At 48.4% G+C, this 16,757-nt stretch overlaps 1 protein-coding gene across 4 annotated transcripts in view; it reads left to right on the top strand.

The window, feature by feature from the left end:
* LOC310661786 (RNA binding protein fox-1 homolog 1-like) overlaps window positions 1-16,757 on the top strand; it is a 42,498-nt gene that overhangs the window by 10,487 nt on the left and 15,254 nt on the right. Inside the window, exons 1-5 of one of the 4 annotated variants that reach the window (XM_083408234.1) lie at window positions 1,515-1,652; window positions 2,765-2,986; window positions 13,187-13,330; window positions 14,245-14,298; window positions 16,446-16,538. In XM_083408234.1, coding sequence (XP_083264360.1) covers window positions 2,801-2,986; window positions 13,187-13,330; window positions 14,245-14,298; window positions 16,446-16,538 — 477 coding nt within the window. In that variant the 5' untranslated portion in view covers window positions 1,515-1,652; window positions 2,765-2,800. Of the gene's footprint in view, window positions 1-1,514; window positions 1,653-2,764; window positions 2,987-13,186; window positions 13,331-14,244; window positions 14,299-16,445; window positions 16,539-16,757 lie in introns of those variants that run through there. The other 3 variants (XM_083408235.1, XM_083408232.1, XM_083408233.1) reach the window with 3 other exon arrangements.

Genomic DNA, 16,757 nt, shown 5'->3' with positions numbered 1-16,757 from the left:
GAAAAATATATTCCTATACTGTACGCAACAGCAGCTGCCAGGACCTTGACCGCAAAGAATTGGAAAGGGGAACAAGCCCCAACAGTAAGAGATTGGCAGAGCAAATTTTGTGAATTGATAAATATGGCAAAATTGACCGCAATTATAAGAGGAAAATCAAATCAAAAAATAAACAAAGAATGGAGTTGCGTAAAGGAATACATGGAAAAACATTGTTTTGGTATTAAAATATTGACATGAAGTCTAAGATATCGCAAGGAGAAGTGACAGAGTAATAGGCATAACAGATACGGTGGTATAAGATAGCACAAGAACACAACGAGAGAAATAAAATTTAAAAGGAAAAGTCACATATAGGTGTAGGGAAGTCATTTTTACTCTTTTTATGTAATCTTAATTTGTATTGATTATTCTATCTGATATGTTGATTTCTGAAAGAAAAAAAATCACAGCACATTTGTGTGTGCATTAATGCAACTTCTGCCAACAGTTGTACAACTTCCAGGGACTGTATGAGGGCATCAGGGACCCATAGTCAAAACAGAGCCTGCCGCCAAGGATTTTGTCAATCAATTATCTTTTTAACCAATTGAATACGTGTAAATACATTTGCATCTCACCAGAACCTCAGTACAAAATATTTCTGCATTGCAGGGAGTTGAACTAGGTAATTGCTAGTGGTCCCATCCAAATCTTCTGTTCTGTGATTCTATAAATGCCTTTTTGAGATGTTGAAAGAAATGTGAGATAACATACAAAAGCTATCACGTAACGCTTGAAGGAAATTCCACCTTCAATAGTTCCTTTTCGAATCCCGGTTGACACAGTGGTGCACCAGAACCAAAACAGCACCATTGTGTATGTGTGTTTAGTGGCTGCTGTTTGGGACCAGAACAGGGAAGTTCGGAGTTCAAATCCCCACAGCTCTGAAACATGCCCTCCCACTCACTCTCACCCTATTATAAAGATACACAAGCCCTTTGGAGAAGGGTGGGACAAGATTAGAATGTAATACATGTGACTTTAACTCTCAACCCCGCCAGTTAATCAACTCAAGCTTTTGTTGATTAATCCTCCTAATTAAGCAAGCTGAAACATGTAGCCCGAATAATGCCCTTTGCGCTAACAGAAGCATCGTTTGCTTTCTTCAGTCTGAGATGCCAGTACACGCCCTCAGATTCCTAATATCTTCATACTACCGATGCATAAACAACCTGGTCCCTTCTAGGACTAAGCCCTTGGGCTCAGATTAATCCTTGCCCCTGCCGTTGGGACAGGTGGGGCAGGTGCGTGGGCCACAGGGGCTGAGCCTGCCTGCAAACTGCAGATTCCAGCGAAATCTTGCAGCTGTCTTTCTTCTTTATCTGCAGCCGGGTGTTTTTTTTCTTTTTTCAAAAGCCCCCAAACAGCTGAAAGACAAAGAGAGACAGTCCAGCAACTCCAAATAAGGGCTGAGGAGGTGTTGATAAGAGGCTGGCCAATGGGAGAGCCTGCGCCTGTCACGATTTCTCCCCATTGGTGGAGGGGGAAGCACAAGGGATGCCTTTATATTCCTTGGCCAGGGGGAGAGAAAGGGTGTGCGCACTTTTCCTGAGCATCTTATCCCGGCAGAGACTCTGGAAGGTGCCAAGGGATGGGGCCTGTGGGCGTAGGTGGGTGAAATCTTGCAGGCTGCCTTGCTGTTATGATAAATTGGGGTGGGGTTTGGCTTGAGAGCCTGAGCTCCCATATAGCCGGGGGGGGGGGGGGGAAGAGTGTAATTGGTTCAGGCAAGAGCAGCAGCGAGATGAGACTCCGGGGTCCTCTGGGAGGAAGGAGTGGGCTGCTTATCAGGTTAAAGGTAAAGGGACCCCTGACCATTAGGTCCAGTCGCGGATGACTCTGGGGTTGCGGCGCTCATCTCACTTTATTGGCCAAGGGAGCCAGCGTACAGCTTCTGGGTCATGTGGCCAGCATGACTAAGCCGCTTCTGGCGAACCAGAGCAGCGCACGGAAACGCCGTTTACCTTCCTGCCGGAGTGGTACCTATTTATCTACTTGCACTTTGATGTGCTTTTGAACTGCTAGGTTAGCAGGAGCAGGGACCGAGCAACGGGAGCTCACCCCGTTGCAGGGATTCGAACCGCTGACCTTCTGATCAGCAAGTCCTAGGCTCTGTGGTTTAACCCACAGCGCCACCCGCATCCCTGTTTATCAGGTTAGGGGTGGGTTAAAAATATGTCTTTATTCCTCTATTGGAAAGACAACTAGTCAGGATAAATGGAGGCCTGGGTTCCCTGTGAACAAGAATTGTGGAGAAAAGGATTTATTAGTGCTGGATTTTAGGGTATTGGGGATGAATGATCGGGACCTGCCTGATCCAGCTCTTGCCTCCACCCATATCATTAGGCATTTCCCCCTTTCTCTTTCCATTTCTTGCATGCTTTGGATTATAATAGTGTCCTACCTCGCAGGGGTGTTGTAAGAGTTATTGAGACAATGTCTATAGGTCCCTGAGGAGGAGAGCTACATACTATTCTGATGCGTTGTCTTTGGGACAAAGGATACTGAAAAAGTCTGGAAAGGAGAGCAGTGTATTAGGAAGGTGGGTGGACGTGTTGTGAGAGAGGAATTGGTGCTTAGCAGTTGCGGGGATGGAGATTGGTGGCTGAGCCAGCTCTATCCCCAGTCCTGCTTGATTCTGCAAAATGGCAGCGATTGCTCCCCTCTTCTTCACTGCTCGCAGCTCCTAACTTTGTTGTCTTTCTGCTCTTCCTGCCTTTAGGGTAGTCCAGATGCAGCGGTACCGCCAGCGGATGCCATGACACAGACGTTCCCAGCTCAGTACCCTCCGCCGCCACCCCAGGCCCGGCTGCCTCCGCAATACCATCTCCACAGCACCCCTTCAGAGTACCCATCCCCAACAGCGCCGGATCACAGCCTTCGTATCTTCCCCGAACAGGGAACGGCTGCGCCCGAGCCCCTGCCTCTGCCCCCACCGCCTGCGGTAAGTGATGGCTGAAGGTCTGGCTGGCTTCATTTGGGCAAATGGATGGGGAATTGTGGGTGGTTTGGGGGTACGGTATTTTTTTATTTCGAGGGGTGTGTTATGGGCACCATGCATCGTAATGGCCCTGATTCCATTTGTAGCATTTCTCCGAAATTGTTCAGGAGCTGGTTCAAGGATCTGGAACCCCTATTTGTTATAGGAAAAAACCTGAATGCAGCAAAGAGTTGCATTTCACTTCCATCTCTTCCTTCCTGCCTCCACTTCTTGCACCCCAACAGAAGCTGTGTAGGGCAGGGCTGATTTTTCTCCAGGAGCCTCAGTTCCAGGGTTCTTTGGGGAAAGAGTGACATCTCTTGGGGGTTTGGTGTTCGGCAGGTGGATTTTCTGAAAGCAGAGGGGGATTTTTGGTATTTTAGAATGAGAGTAGATTAAAGATGGGTGTGCGTTTGGCTTGCAGGACTTTGCGTGGTCATGGTTCGCCACGGGGGCTGCCTTTAGCCCTTTGGGTTCTCAGGATTGAGCCCTGACACCTGTGAAGCATCTCTAACCATGTGCAGAGAGTGGCGTGTTTTTCCACCCTCGCGCCATGAAGCAAACCATCACCAACTCCTATGTCTGAAAAGTTAGAGGGGGGAGAATGGACTCCCAAAGCAAAGGATAAATCTTATGGGACAGGCTCAAACACTGAGGCTGTTCATTTTAGAAAATTAAACACAGGAGAGGCACCGGATTTCTACAAGAGGTCTTGTGCGTTTTTGTTTCTGTGCTCATCTGTTTGGACTTCCCCTGGCCACAGCCCCCAAATCTTGGAACAAACAAGGAGAAGTGCCTCTGAGCATATGTAGAATGTGCTTTTGGTCAACTACTGAACAACTGCTGCTTGTTGACAGCAGAGAGAGAGAGAGAGAGAGAGAGAGATTCATGGGACCTAATAGTTATCCCCCACCCCAAAATAACCACTGCCCTTTCCTCCTTTACCTGCACCAGACACCCCCAAACTCAGCCCTCCAGATGTTTTGGGACTACAACTCCCATCATCCCTAGCTAACAGGATCAGTGGTCAGGGATGATGGGAATTGTAGTCCCAAAACATCTGGAGGGCCGAGTTTGTGTCCTATCAAGACTCTACCTATGGTCCTTTCCAAACCCATTTTAGTAGCTCCTTATAGATCTGCTTTCCCTGGTTTTCTCTTGCAGCGATGCCCTTCGCCATCTTGTAAGTGCTCAATTTTTACTCCTCCCTCATGGCTGCATTGTACCTGAGCGCAGGACTGGAATTTACCTCAGTACCAGTAAAGGTTGGCTGAGGTTTGAGGTGGCCCTAGGCACAATGTCTTCTGCTAAGCCCCCTCTTATGTTGGTTGGCCCTGATGGTCTTATCTGATATTGGCAGCCGCCGCCAGGTGGTTTGGGGCTGCCATTTTACATTCCCATGATGCCCCTGATGTAGCATCATTCCAGGACATTGAGGGAAATTAAAAATGGCAGCTCCAAGCGATTTGGGGTGGGTGGGTGGCCCTGGGCAGGTATTAGTTCAGCTAATTGCTGCCCATGTCCTGATGTTGGGCCTAAATGCCAGGGCGCCACTTCTTCCCCTCCAGATACACTGGAGGAGCTTCTTCCTGAAATAACAACATGTCTTTTAGAGATATCATGTGATGTAACATAGCTCTCCCACTGGAATTTCCCAAAGTTAGACTTCTGAGGAAGGATAAGATTAGCGTGAGGAAGAGAGACCAATGGATATTCTTCTTTTTTTGGTGGACCAGAGGCTTTAATAATAATAATAAAAAAGCACTTGCACACAGAGATGATGACACAGTCATCTCTTCATCTAGATAATAACTGAGAGCAATGGAGGCTTCCCTCTGCCCTGTTTAGGGAAGCTTTTAATGTTTGATGTATTAGAGTATTTTAATACCTTTTTTGGAAGCCTCCCAGAGTGGCTGGGGAAGCCCAGCCAGATGGGCGGGGTACAAATAATAAATTATTATTATTATTATTATTATTATTATTATTATTATTATTCTCTCTGATGCTACTTAGGCATGTGTGGAGGAATTGTGAGGTGATCATAGGGGCTAGAGACATGGACTCTCTACTGATGACTTCCATTTCTTTTCATACCAATCTGTGCTGCGGACAAAGGCCATCCTTTTCTTTCTCTGCCCCCAGTTGCAGAATCACACCATGCCTCATTGGTTTCTTACTTTTCATTTAGGATGAAAGTAATAAAATTCCGAATGTGGGGAGTTTCTTCAAGGAGAGGTGTGTCTTGGAGTAAGGTCTTTCTGACAGGGCAGAAACTCCCGAGTTTATGTTTTCAATTGCACCGTGTTGAACCTTCCTGAGATGTTTCACTAGTCTTGCCGAAACTCTCTCTCGCTTCTCTACAAATCACCCAGATGGCTTAGCCAAGCAGGAAACACCATATTCACAGCAAGCTGAGGTCAAATATAGTAGCAATTTTTACTGTGATAGGAGAAACAGGAGTACAGTGGTACCTCGGGTTAAGTACTTAATTAGTTCCGGAGGTCCGTTCTTAACCTGAAACTGTTCTTAACCTGAAACACCACTTTAGCTAATGGGGCCTCCTGCTGCCGCCGCGCCGCCAGAGCACGATTTCTGTTCTCATCCTGAAGCAAAGTTCTTAACCCAAGGTATTATTTCTGGGTTAGCGGAGTCTGTAACCTGATGTGTATGCAACCTGAAGCGTATGTAACCCGAGGCACCACTGTATTATTCACCTGGGTACACACCACACATTCAAAGCACCTGCCGAAAGATTCCTGGGAACAGTAGCTTACCCATCACAGAGCTACACTTACAGAACCATTAGTGAACTACAGTTCCCAGGAGTCTTTGTGGAGAATAGAATTTGCTCTGCAGATAGGGGAATATTATGTATGGTGTGTGAGAGGAGATCACAGCTGCTTTGCTCCTCCTCATTTGATCTGATGCTATGCCACACAGAACCAAGCCAATGTTTGGCATAGCGTGCCTCTGAACCTGAACTCGTGGTTTGGCTCTCTCCAGACTAACCCCAAAATGTAACCAGGTTTGTAGAGAAAAGTACAGGTCTATTATAAATCGCATCCACACCATACCTTCAAATCACTCTTATACCACTTTAACGGTCATGACGCACCCCCCCCCCCGTATAATGGGAACTGTAGTTTGCCAAGGGAGTTAACAAACTATAGTTCCCATTATCCTTTGTGGGGGAGCCATGACTGGGAGCACAACAGGGCCTGAGGGTAGCTGGATGATGTTCAGAGGTGGTGGGGAAGGGGGTACATGGCACAACTGTTTCATATTATGTGAGCTCTCATGCTTAGTGCCCACACATAGCAGAATGCTGGACTGGCAGTCATTCTGAGGCGATAGAATGGACTCCACCACATAAGTTTATGGGGAAGGTGGGCAGAGGGGAGAGGAAAACCTACCTTTAAATAACAAAATGCCTTCCTGCAAGTAGGATATTAGCACTGTTAAAACTTGCCGGGTCTTTTCTCTTCGATGTGCTAGGTTTCATATTTGCATGGCTTCCTTTTTAATAAAAGAGAGCACTCCAAAATGACACCCACACCCCGCAATCTGAATTAGTATGGTCCACTTTGGCACCTCAGGATTATGCCACCTTCTTCCTCTGCATGTGTAGACCCGGCCTTACTGCTCATGCAGAAATTGAGCCACGCGAGCAGGACGTTGTTGTGGAAGATTTCAGATTAGAACAACTCCTGACTCTTGCTCCAAAGGAAGCAGGGTGCTGCCATTTCTCCCATCATATGCATTAGATGGATCTGCCCCTCTTCCCCCACCCTTCAGGGCAACGGCTTCCTCCCTCCTCTCGCCTGAGCCAGTTACCCTCAAAGAGATGGCCTCTCTGCCCATATTGGGTAACACGTTTTTTCGCCGGCCAGGACAGCTGCGCCGCACCCCCTATCAGATTCCCTGTTCTCTCTCTCTCTCCCCTTCCCCCCCCCACCCCGCCCTCAACTTTCACCATCTTTGCTGGCAGCTGTTTATCTCCACATGGGAGACAAGTGGTGCGCTGCTGAGAGCCTCAAGGACACTGTGCCCTCCGAGAGACTGTAAACAGAGAGGGCTCAAGACAATTTGGAGGCAAAAAAAATAAATAAATCCTGACGGATTCCCTTTCCGTTCCCTGGTGGCGGCAGTAGTAGTAGCTCTTATTGATCACCACCACCAATTGTCTAAAGTTTAGCTTCCAAACTGACAGTTGGCTGCTTTCCACTGGCACCCCAAAATCTACCACGTGCGGTAAGCCTTAGAGTAGGGCTGGACTAACAAATGCCCTGCCTCACAGAGTCCTGTGCCCGTCGTCCCCTGCCTCCGCCCCCAATAAAGTTGCCATCTGTCCAGAATTTCTTTTAAAAAAAACTGGCCTCTAAACAACTGCAGAAGCTGCAGAAGTCAACAGGTGAAGTTTTTCCAGGGCCCAAAAACCCACCATCACCTGCTGATTCCTGCAAACCAAACTGTTGTTTAGGACGCAGCTGCTGGGGCCGATAAATTGGCAGCCCTACTTGTCAATCTGGTTGTGTCTGGTTGTTTCACGTCCAGGCAAACCCTGATCTATGGTTCTCTCGTGCAACCTAGATTACAAATTATCCCACAAACTCTAATCCTGCTTGGCTATCTGCCTCCAGCTTCCCTCCTCGGCCACAGCTATAGGGTCGCCCCTATAGCCCTGTTCCTCTGCCTTTAACGCCAGCTGGGCATGCAGCAGCCATCACCTCCTAATGCCTGCACATCAAATCAGAGCACAACATAGAAACCGGTAATAATAATAATCAGTGCTTTTTTCTGGGGGTATACCCCTAAACATTTTGTGAATCTAAGTTCATTTTGTGAATCTAAGTTTGGCCTCATTGAGGGGCAGTATTTCAATAGAGTAGGAAAATGAGAGTACCCCCTAAACATTGGTTTTTGGAAAAAAGCACTGATAATAATAAGAATTAATGGCTGCTTTGGTTTTCAGCCTGACAATACCTGCCTTTCGAAGGAGCCCTTAGAACAGGCACCCTCAATCTGCCGCCTTCCAGATGTTTTGGCCTACAACTCCCATGATCCCTAGCTAACAGGACCAGTGCTCAGGGATGATGGGAATTGTAGTCCAAAACATCTGGAGGGCCAAAGATTGGGGGTGCCTGCCTTAGGACATATTTCATTATCTGATGTTGAATTATAATGTTCAATTTCACATTGCTTACTGTGTCCAGCTCTGAGTTGTTACCACCCCATGTATATGTTTTGTAGCTCACCTTACTTCAATTGCAGGTGCTTCCACTCTTCTACTTCCAAGGTGGGCAACACAGAGGCTAAATTAGAGAAGTGGGGAGCTTTTTTTTTTAGCTCATTCCCTAGTGGAGAGCCTTCGAGAGTGGGAGGCACAGGAGGGAGATGGGTGGGGCCAGAGACAAAAGTGGGTGGAGCCAAGGCTGTGGGTCGCACTTTTGGCACAGTGCGATTCATTCTGTCTATGCCCGTATTTCCCAAAGTGGGTAATAATGTGGCAGCTAGACTGGTGACTGAGGGCGGCCGCCGAGACCACATAACACCTGAATGACCTTCGTTGGCTCCCAATACGTTTCCGAGCAGAATTCAGATTATTGATGTTGACCTTTAAAGCCCTAAATGGTGCAATTGAGGAGCATTGAATAAAAATATAGGGGTGGTGGAAGCATAAAGAAGAGAAGAAAATTTTGAAAAACGTTCGTACATGTTTCATTTGCTGCGTAATGACGCTTACCGCCAGGTCGGGCGCCGTTGCGGGACAGTGACAGCGTCTCCCCTGGGTCCGATGGTTGCGCTGGAGTCAAGGGGTTTTCGATTTCAAGCTTCAAGGTGTCTTACTTACGAAACATTTCCTTTACTGTGTTGTAGGATGTAGGTAGAAATATAGATACATAAAAGAACGCAAATTTGTCACTGCGACATTGTTTGCTCGCTTTAAAAGTTGGATTTTAAGAGGGGGTGCTGAGTAGTGGGTTCCCCCCCTCCCCTGTAAAGGGGGTGGTAGGCCAAACAAGCTTGGGAACCTCTGGTCTATGCAAAAGTCAAAGCGGTGTCTCTCCAGCCCTCACCCTGCCAAGCAAGAGGCAGCCTCGCAGTCCCAGGACATCCCAAAAGGAGAATGTGGAGCAGGGCAGGTGAACCATGTGGTCTGGGGAGGGGAAGTGTTGTTTGGGAGGGGTGCAGCCTGGGGAGATCCCCATGGGTCAAACAGAGGCTGCCACCACTACCCTATGGGCACGAGATTCCCCAGCCCTGCTTTAATGTCTGTATGTGTCTCTCTTCTCTCCCCCCCTCCCCTCCCTTCTCTCTCTCCCTCTGCTGGAAAGCCTTTGCTAAGTGCCAACTGCCAAAGGATTCCTGGTCTGTAGCAATTCCTACCCCCCCCACTCAATGACTGTGTCTTTCCCGGACTAGGGCCTTTTCCTGGGGGTGTTAACAGCGACGGTTCGTGGACCTCTCCCATCAAGCTCAGGTTTTTGTCCCAGGCATCTTGGACATCCATCACGTTTCTCTTGTTCTACTCTCATTAATACATATGAATAGTTAACCTCTTACTCACTGTGCAACTGCACCTGCCTGTCTTCTCAGCCTGACACCTCCCCGCCCCTACCACTCCTGTGCATTTGACCCTTCCAGCCAAAATCGGGGAGGTTTTAATCCCTGTTGAACTTGTCTTTATGAGCAAAGAGTCTGCGTAGCATTTGATGGATGCATCCAGCTTTTTTTGGGGGGGGGGGGAGTTGTGGAGTGTATTGCCAGGGTGGGGGGTGGGATGGCAGAGGGTTATGGGTGGGGAAGAAGCGGTGGAAGATGGAGGACTGGCTACTGCCTGGTGGATTGTTTGCATTTGTGAGTGGCTGGAATCGCGTGTCTTGTTTTTTTTACTAGCAACATGAGGGTGCCCCTTGCTGCGGGTGTGACATACTCAGAGGCCGGTACACTCCCGGCACAGCCTGTAAGCATGCCCACACAGAGTGGGCGTGTTGTGGAGCTCTCCACACGTCCCACAGATATCACTGTTTATTTTGGAAGGGCTGTTGCAGCTCAGCGGTAGAGCATCTGCCTCACGTGCAGGTGGTCTTGGGTTCGGTTCCTGACATCTCCAAGCAGCACAGAGAGAGACTTCTGCCCGAGAGAGCCGCTGTCGATCAGGGTAGACATCACTGACCTAGATGCACCAATGGCTCACACTCGGTTTAAGGCTTCTTGTCCCTAAAATGGAATGCCTGCAGGCTGAGGGCGTGGATCATTGCCAGCAGAGACTCCTAACTTTCTCTGGGGCGGAGAGCAGTGGGTCAGAGCGAGACACGCACCTTAGCAAAAATTGTCCCTGGGCATCGGTGTACATGCATGCTTCTTCCTCGTTGCTTCTGAAGATTGTTCCCCTCTAGCATTTTGTCTCAGAGACCAGTTGCTTTGAAAACAAAAGGAGGTTTCGGCAGGAATCTTTATCTGAGCCCAGTTCCCTCACCACCATTGATTCCCAGGGACTGTGCTCGAATGAAACTTTCCTGAGCACCACCAAGCTGGAAAGGCAGCTTGTGAGAAGCATTTCCTTAGTAGCGAGAAATGGAGGGGAGGCGAAAGTGGCCTCTCCTCAGCACTTTCTCCACTCAAAACGCACAGCCTCCCAGGGCTACTTTTCATTTTATTTATTAAAGGGGCTCAATTGGTATACCAAAGGTATAGGTAATGGCTGGACAGAGTCTAAGTTGTGTGCCCCACATGTTCTTCCAATGCGTTGGGGGTGTAACCTGTACCCTTTCCTATGTCTGGACTGTACCATTGTAGATGGCAGCGAGGAGCTCATATGATGGAATGCTTATGAAAACCCAACAAATCACCACACAGAGGAAGTTTGATGTTGCAAAGAAGGATCCTAGCCTTCCTTCCCCCCTGGACAGGCTAGTTTTCTTTGAGCATGAATGCATTGCTCTTAATGTGCAAGATTGCATGCGGGAGCTTCCCATCATGCGCCGTTGACATGGCAGAGTCCAGACACAGTTTACGGCCTTATCTGCCGTTTCTAAGAACAAAGCCACAGAGCCCAGGCTTCTTTGGCGATTAGCAGGTCAACAGTGAGACTTCGTCCTCCACCAAGCCTGTTTGGACATTCCTGCCTTCCTTGTCATCGCAAGGAGGCGCTAGGTGGTAGCACATGCCCCAGACAGGGCCTTCCCCCTCTTTGCCAGGCTGTAGCAGGAATTTCAAAGACAAGTTCAACTCTGTCCCCCTGCCGGATTAATTGCTTCTCTCAGGCTCTTCTCTCTCTTCCCCCACCCTTTGGCACTTAAAAGACATTGCAAGAGAGGCTGCCCACACCTCGGCCGTGGCCTTGGAATGTTGCATCGTGGTGATTGCATCGTGAGTCGAGGGGGACCATCTGCATGGAGAAGAGGGGTGGTGGTGTCCGGTTTGGGGTCCCCCAATCTTCTCCACAAGGTTTCTGTGAATCGTGCCCTCTCTCACCTGGCCCTGCTTCTTCTCTCCACTAATGTCCTTCTGTGTGTTGGTTTGTGTCCATCTTCTCCATTAACCCAAGCCAGAATGTTTTGCTGATGCATTGGGACATCTGTTTTTTCCCTTCTGGTTGACCAGGAAAAGTTTGGGAAGAAGAAGATTGGCCCCATCTTCCTTGCAAAGAGAGTGGATCTGATTTTGGGGGGTGGGATTGTGTAGGAAACAAGGAGGGGATCTGGCCCCCTCTCTCTCCTGAACTTTCATGCCAACAGACAAGATAAACAAAAATGACCAAATGAATTTGTGGAATTAGCAATTGTGTGGATTGTTTAAGAGTAAATATAGCAGATGGGGGAGCCCAGTCCTGAGCAGAGTTCTGGCAGGGGAGCTTCAGAAATGGATTCTGCCCTTTCTCACTTGCTATTCACACAATTGCAAAATGTGCGACAGGTGTCACATTGAGTTGGCCTCCCAGTTTCACATGAATACTTCTGCAGATAAATATACCAGCTCTTGCTGGACAAGACCACTTTAGGTTTCAAGGGCAAAGGAGTTCATGACTGACTTCCCCCCTCCATTTAAGAAAATTTATCTGCATTTGCAGTGCTGGTGTGCCAGGCAGAAAAGCAGGCAAAAAAAGGCTTCTCTTTGATCTGCTTCCCCCCCCCAAGGGGAGTGAGTCCAGTTCTTGTTTTTAAACTGTCTGAGAGAACACCCATACATCTAAGGAGCTTCCACTTGAAACCTGAAATGGTGCTGTCCCAGGAAGGCTGCACCATTATTATGGTTATGTATTCATCTACTATGCTGCCTTTCTGCTAAAGCACTCAAGGTGGTTCCTGTTTTGAAATAATGGTATACAAGGTAATAGACAAACAGTACAAAAGGAAAAGGAATGGAGAAGGAAGCAGTAAATAAGTCAATTTGGGGATTTCATAGTCTCTCACGATTTCTCTCTACGAGCAGATTGGCCCTTGCTCTGTCTAAAGCAACCTTTCCCAGGCTGGTGCCCTCCTGATGCTTTGAACTACAACTCCCATCAGCTTTGGCCAGCATGGACAGTGGTCAAGGATGATAGGACTCTGAACCTATTACACATCTCCTTGACCACTGTGAGAGCAGAATGCTGGACTAGATGGGCCTTTGGTCTGATCCAGAAATGGTCCTCCTTATGTTCTGGCTGGTCAGAAGAATGGATAGTACTAAGGCTAGACAGAGCAATAGTCTGACTCAACGTGAGACAGCTTCAGATGCTCAACATTGGGATGATGCTGGTTGCTGGCATCTGATGTCTTGGACACCACTTTCACTACACACATATACACAGGCCACACCTGCTTGCTTTCTCCTGTAGAGAGATCAGAGCAACAGAGTAAACGTGCTACGAAGATGCTGCTGTAAATCCTCCCACCCCATGGTACCCAATTTCCTCCCACCCCATCTTGGCAGCAGTTAGACTCCATAGACTGACTTTACCACACTGAGAGTCTCTGCACATCCTCAAGACCACTTGCACATGAACTGGAGAATGCCCATTGTTGGAACTTGCCCAGCTCTGACCACCTTGTTCTGCCCATGGCACGACTTGGGAGTGTTATGCTCCATGCCCTCTGTGCAGGTGTTGCAAGGGGAGGGTTGCCTCAGTGGTGTTTGTGATCCTGCTTCTTTTCCTCCTTGCCCCACCCCTCCCCACAGCAGCCGGAAGAAGCCCCTGCACCTGAGCTGTCCCCCGAGGCAGAGGAAGCAGAAAGCAGTGAGAACAAGGCCCAGCCCAAACGCCTGCATGTGTCAAACATCCCCTTCCGCTTCCGTGACCCAGACCTGCGGCAGATGTTTGGGGTGAGTCTTTCCTCTACTCTGCTTCCCTCCAACCTGAGTTGTGTCATGTGATGCTTTTTGTATGCAGTGATCTTTAATTCATTCTCCTTGTGGGTCTCTAGAGTAGGGAAAGTTCAGGGCTTGGAATGGGTGTGTAAGGGCCCTTCAGCATCAATGGGCCCCGGGCAGCTGCCCAACATTGCTGGATGTTGACACTATGGTGCCAACTCCAGCACTTTGCTGGATTTGGAGGTCTGGGGTGGCATGGTCAAATTGCAGGGGTGGCTGAATCCAGTGGCATAGCGTAGGGGAGGTTTCCCCAGGGGCGGTTTCCCCAGGTGCAAAATTGTTAGGGGCACAAAATTTCAATACCCGGTGCTATGCTCTTCTGTTGCTGGGTTCCGTCGAAAATGGCTTCTCCATGAAAAACCAGGAAGTGATCTCTTCAGACAACAGAACAGCTCTTCTTTTCTTATCTCTGCAGCTGCGATCTCCTGGGTGACGTGGATGCTGTTAGGCAGTTGAATGTGAATGCATAGTCTGCTTCCTCCCCTCCACTGTGTGGCTTTGGGCACTGGCAACCAATGCTATGTCACTGGCTCAATATGTAGCCCTCTAGATACTGTTAGACTCCAACTTCCACCAGTCCCAGCTGCATGGCCAATGGCCAAGGGTGATCTGAGTTGTAGACCAACAAAATAGGGAAGGCCACAGGTTCTCCACTGTTGCCACATGGAATGCATAAGGAGATGCAGGTGCCATATTTCTGCTCAGGGAAAAGTTATGTATCCGGCCATGCTGGAGGATGGCTGAGTTGTAGGGGAAGCACTAAGTTTTGTATTAGACACTGTCATAAATTCGTTACGCACGGTTTCTAGGGCAACAGGCTGTGTGTTTTCGATGTCAAAGACTGACTTTTCCCCTTTCCCCCCTAGCAATTTGGAAAGATCCTGGATGTGGAGATCATCTTTAATGAGCGTGGCTCCAAGGTATGGAAATGCTAGCTGCCAAGAAGGGGTGGAGAGGTGTGTGGACAAGAAAGCCAGGGTCTGCTGGGCAAAGCTGAGCAATTTCTATGCCAGGGATGGGAAACCTCTGCCCCTCCAGACATTGCTGGCCCGTAAATCCCATTGTTCCTGGCCACTGGCCTTGCTGATGGGAGTTGAAGTCCAACAGCATCTTGAGGGCCACAGCTTCCCCATCCCTAGTCGATGGTCTCACAAACACACTGTACAAGTGCAGGATTTGATGTTGATCAAGTGGCCAACTTGGTGCCTATGGGAAGCCCACAAGCAAAGCTAGAATGTGGTAGCGCACTGTGTTGCCCTCTCCCCATTAGCAACTGGTATCTAGTAGCACACTGTCTCTGAACATGGAGGCTCCATATACCCCCTATGGCAGAGGAGCCACTGATAGCCGCCTACTCCACATTTCCCTCCCTAGGTAAAGGTAAAGACACCCCTGACCATTAGGTCCAGTCGTGACCGACTCTGGGGTTGCGGCACTCATCTCACTTTATTGGCCAAGGGAGGCGCTGTACAGCTTCCGGGTCATGTGGCCAGCATGACTAAGCCGCTTCTGGCGAACCAGAACAGCGCACAGAAACACCGTTTACCTTCCTGCCAGAGCAGTACCTATTTATCTGCTTGCACTCTGACGTGCTTTCGAATTGCTAGGTTGGCAGGAGCAGGGACCAAACAACGGGAGCTCACCCCGTCGCGGGGATTCGAACTGCCGACCTTCTGATCGGCAAGTCCTAGGCTCTGTGGTTTAACCCACAGCGCCCCCCGCGTTCCATTTAATCCCCCTAATCTCCCTTTAAAGCAGTGTTTCTCAAACTCCTTCTGTCCTCCATCTGGATGAGAAAGAGGCGTTAACAGAATCCAAGAACACATTCCAGCCATGCAAAAACACTCAAGGGGAGAGGACAAAGCAGGGTTGGTAACGGATGTGCAGTCTGGAATCTCAAGGGCCAGGTAAATTATGAAAATCTTCTCCTTTTTTTCCAAATTAATTTTTATTTGGTATTACAAATTAAAATTAACATTCAAAATCACAAATAAAAACAAATACACAAGATACTCCCGAATCTTTGGACTTCCCTCCACCCCTCCCTGGGTTCCGTACTTATCATTTTCTACTGCATATTTTAAGTCACTCCAATTATTTGATTGTCCATTACAGGCATAGGCAAACGCCGGCTCTCCAGATGTTTGGGACTACAATTCCCATCATCCCTAGCTAACAGGACCCAGTGGTCTCCAGATGTAGTCCCAAAATCTGGAGGGCCGGAGTTTGCATATGCCTGGTCCATTATATCCAAAGTCCTTGTTACATTACAAGTGTCCTGCTAATGAATTTGGCTGTTTACAGTGGCCTTCCAAATACAAAATAAATCTCCCCCCATTCTTTGTTAAAATTTTGACCTTCCTGGTTTCTGATTTCCCCGGTCATTTTTGCCATCCATCAACTTGGTCTGCCATTCCACTCTGGTAGGGACTTTGCCGTCTTTCCATTGTTGGGCTAAAAGCATCCTGGCGGCATAATTACCTGGCAGGGGGGACACCATGATCATGAAGATCATGTCAGGATTTCAGCCTACTCTCGAGTAGGACCCTGGCAGAGACACATGCCCGACTGGCATGTTCCGTCCCTCCTGGTCGATCGTTTGGGAGCTTCATAAGCTTTCTTCAACCTGAACATCACAGTGACCGATGCCAACCGACACCGGCACACTTAGGGATCCGCAGAGTTTGCGCATCATGCATAACAGACCTCAGCAACTCAGCATGTTGGCTAGTCTACTTTATTTACATATAAACATACACTGAGCACTGCAACATAGCTCCCTCTCTCTCTAGCATCAGACAGCAAAGAGAAAAAGAGCAAAGGACAACAGTCCCATTTCATGGAACACAGTAACACAAACATCCTGTCTCTGCCACTTCCCACTCTGTGGAGTCAAAACATACACCGTCATGTGATAGACAACAATCCCATGACTGCAATCATGGAGCAGGAATTCTAACATCTGGTAGGGACCTTGCTGTCTTTCCATCGCTGGCCTAAAAGCATCCTGGTGGCGTATTTACCTGGCAGGGGAGACACCATGATCATGAAGAATCTTCTCTCTTAGGGCTTTGGCTTTGTCACCTTTGAAAACAGTCAGGATGCTGACCGGGCGCGGGAGAAGCTGAACAGCAGCATTGTGGAAGGAAGGAAGATTGAGGTAAGATTTTACCGTGTTCTCAGCATAAATGCCTGTGTGCATTTCAGTACCCACATGCTATGAGCTCTTGCCTGGGAGCTTAAGCGGCTGGAAGGGGAAGATGCTCAGTCCCTAAAAAAAGGAGGTCCCTTGATCAGTGAACACCATATATGCTAATATGAACTAAATTTTCCAAGTGCTAGTCCTTGTACCATCCACATACTAAAGGGAAATATCAGC

Source organism: Podarcis tiliguerta (genome assembly GCF_965153285.1).
Source record: "Podarcis tiliguerta genome assembly, chromosome: 13".
NCBI lineage: Eukaryota > Metazoa > Chordata > Lepidosauria > Squamata > Lacertidae > Podarcis > Podarcis tiliguerta.
Note: the sequence above shows the minus strand (reverse complement) of the source record. Positions and strands in the feature narration are given on the sequence as shown.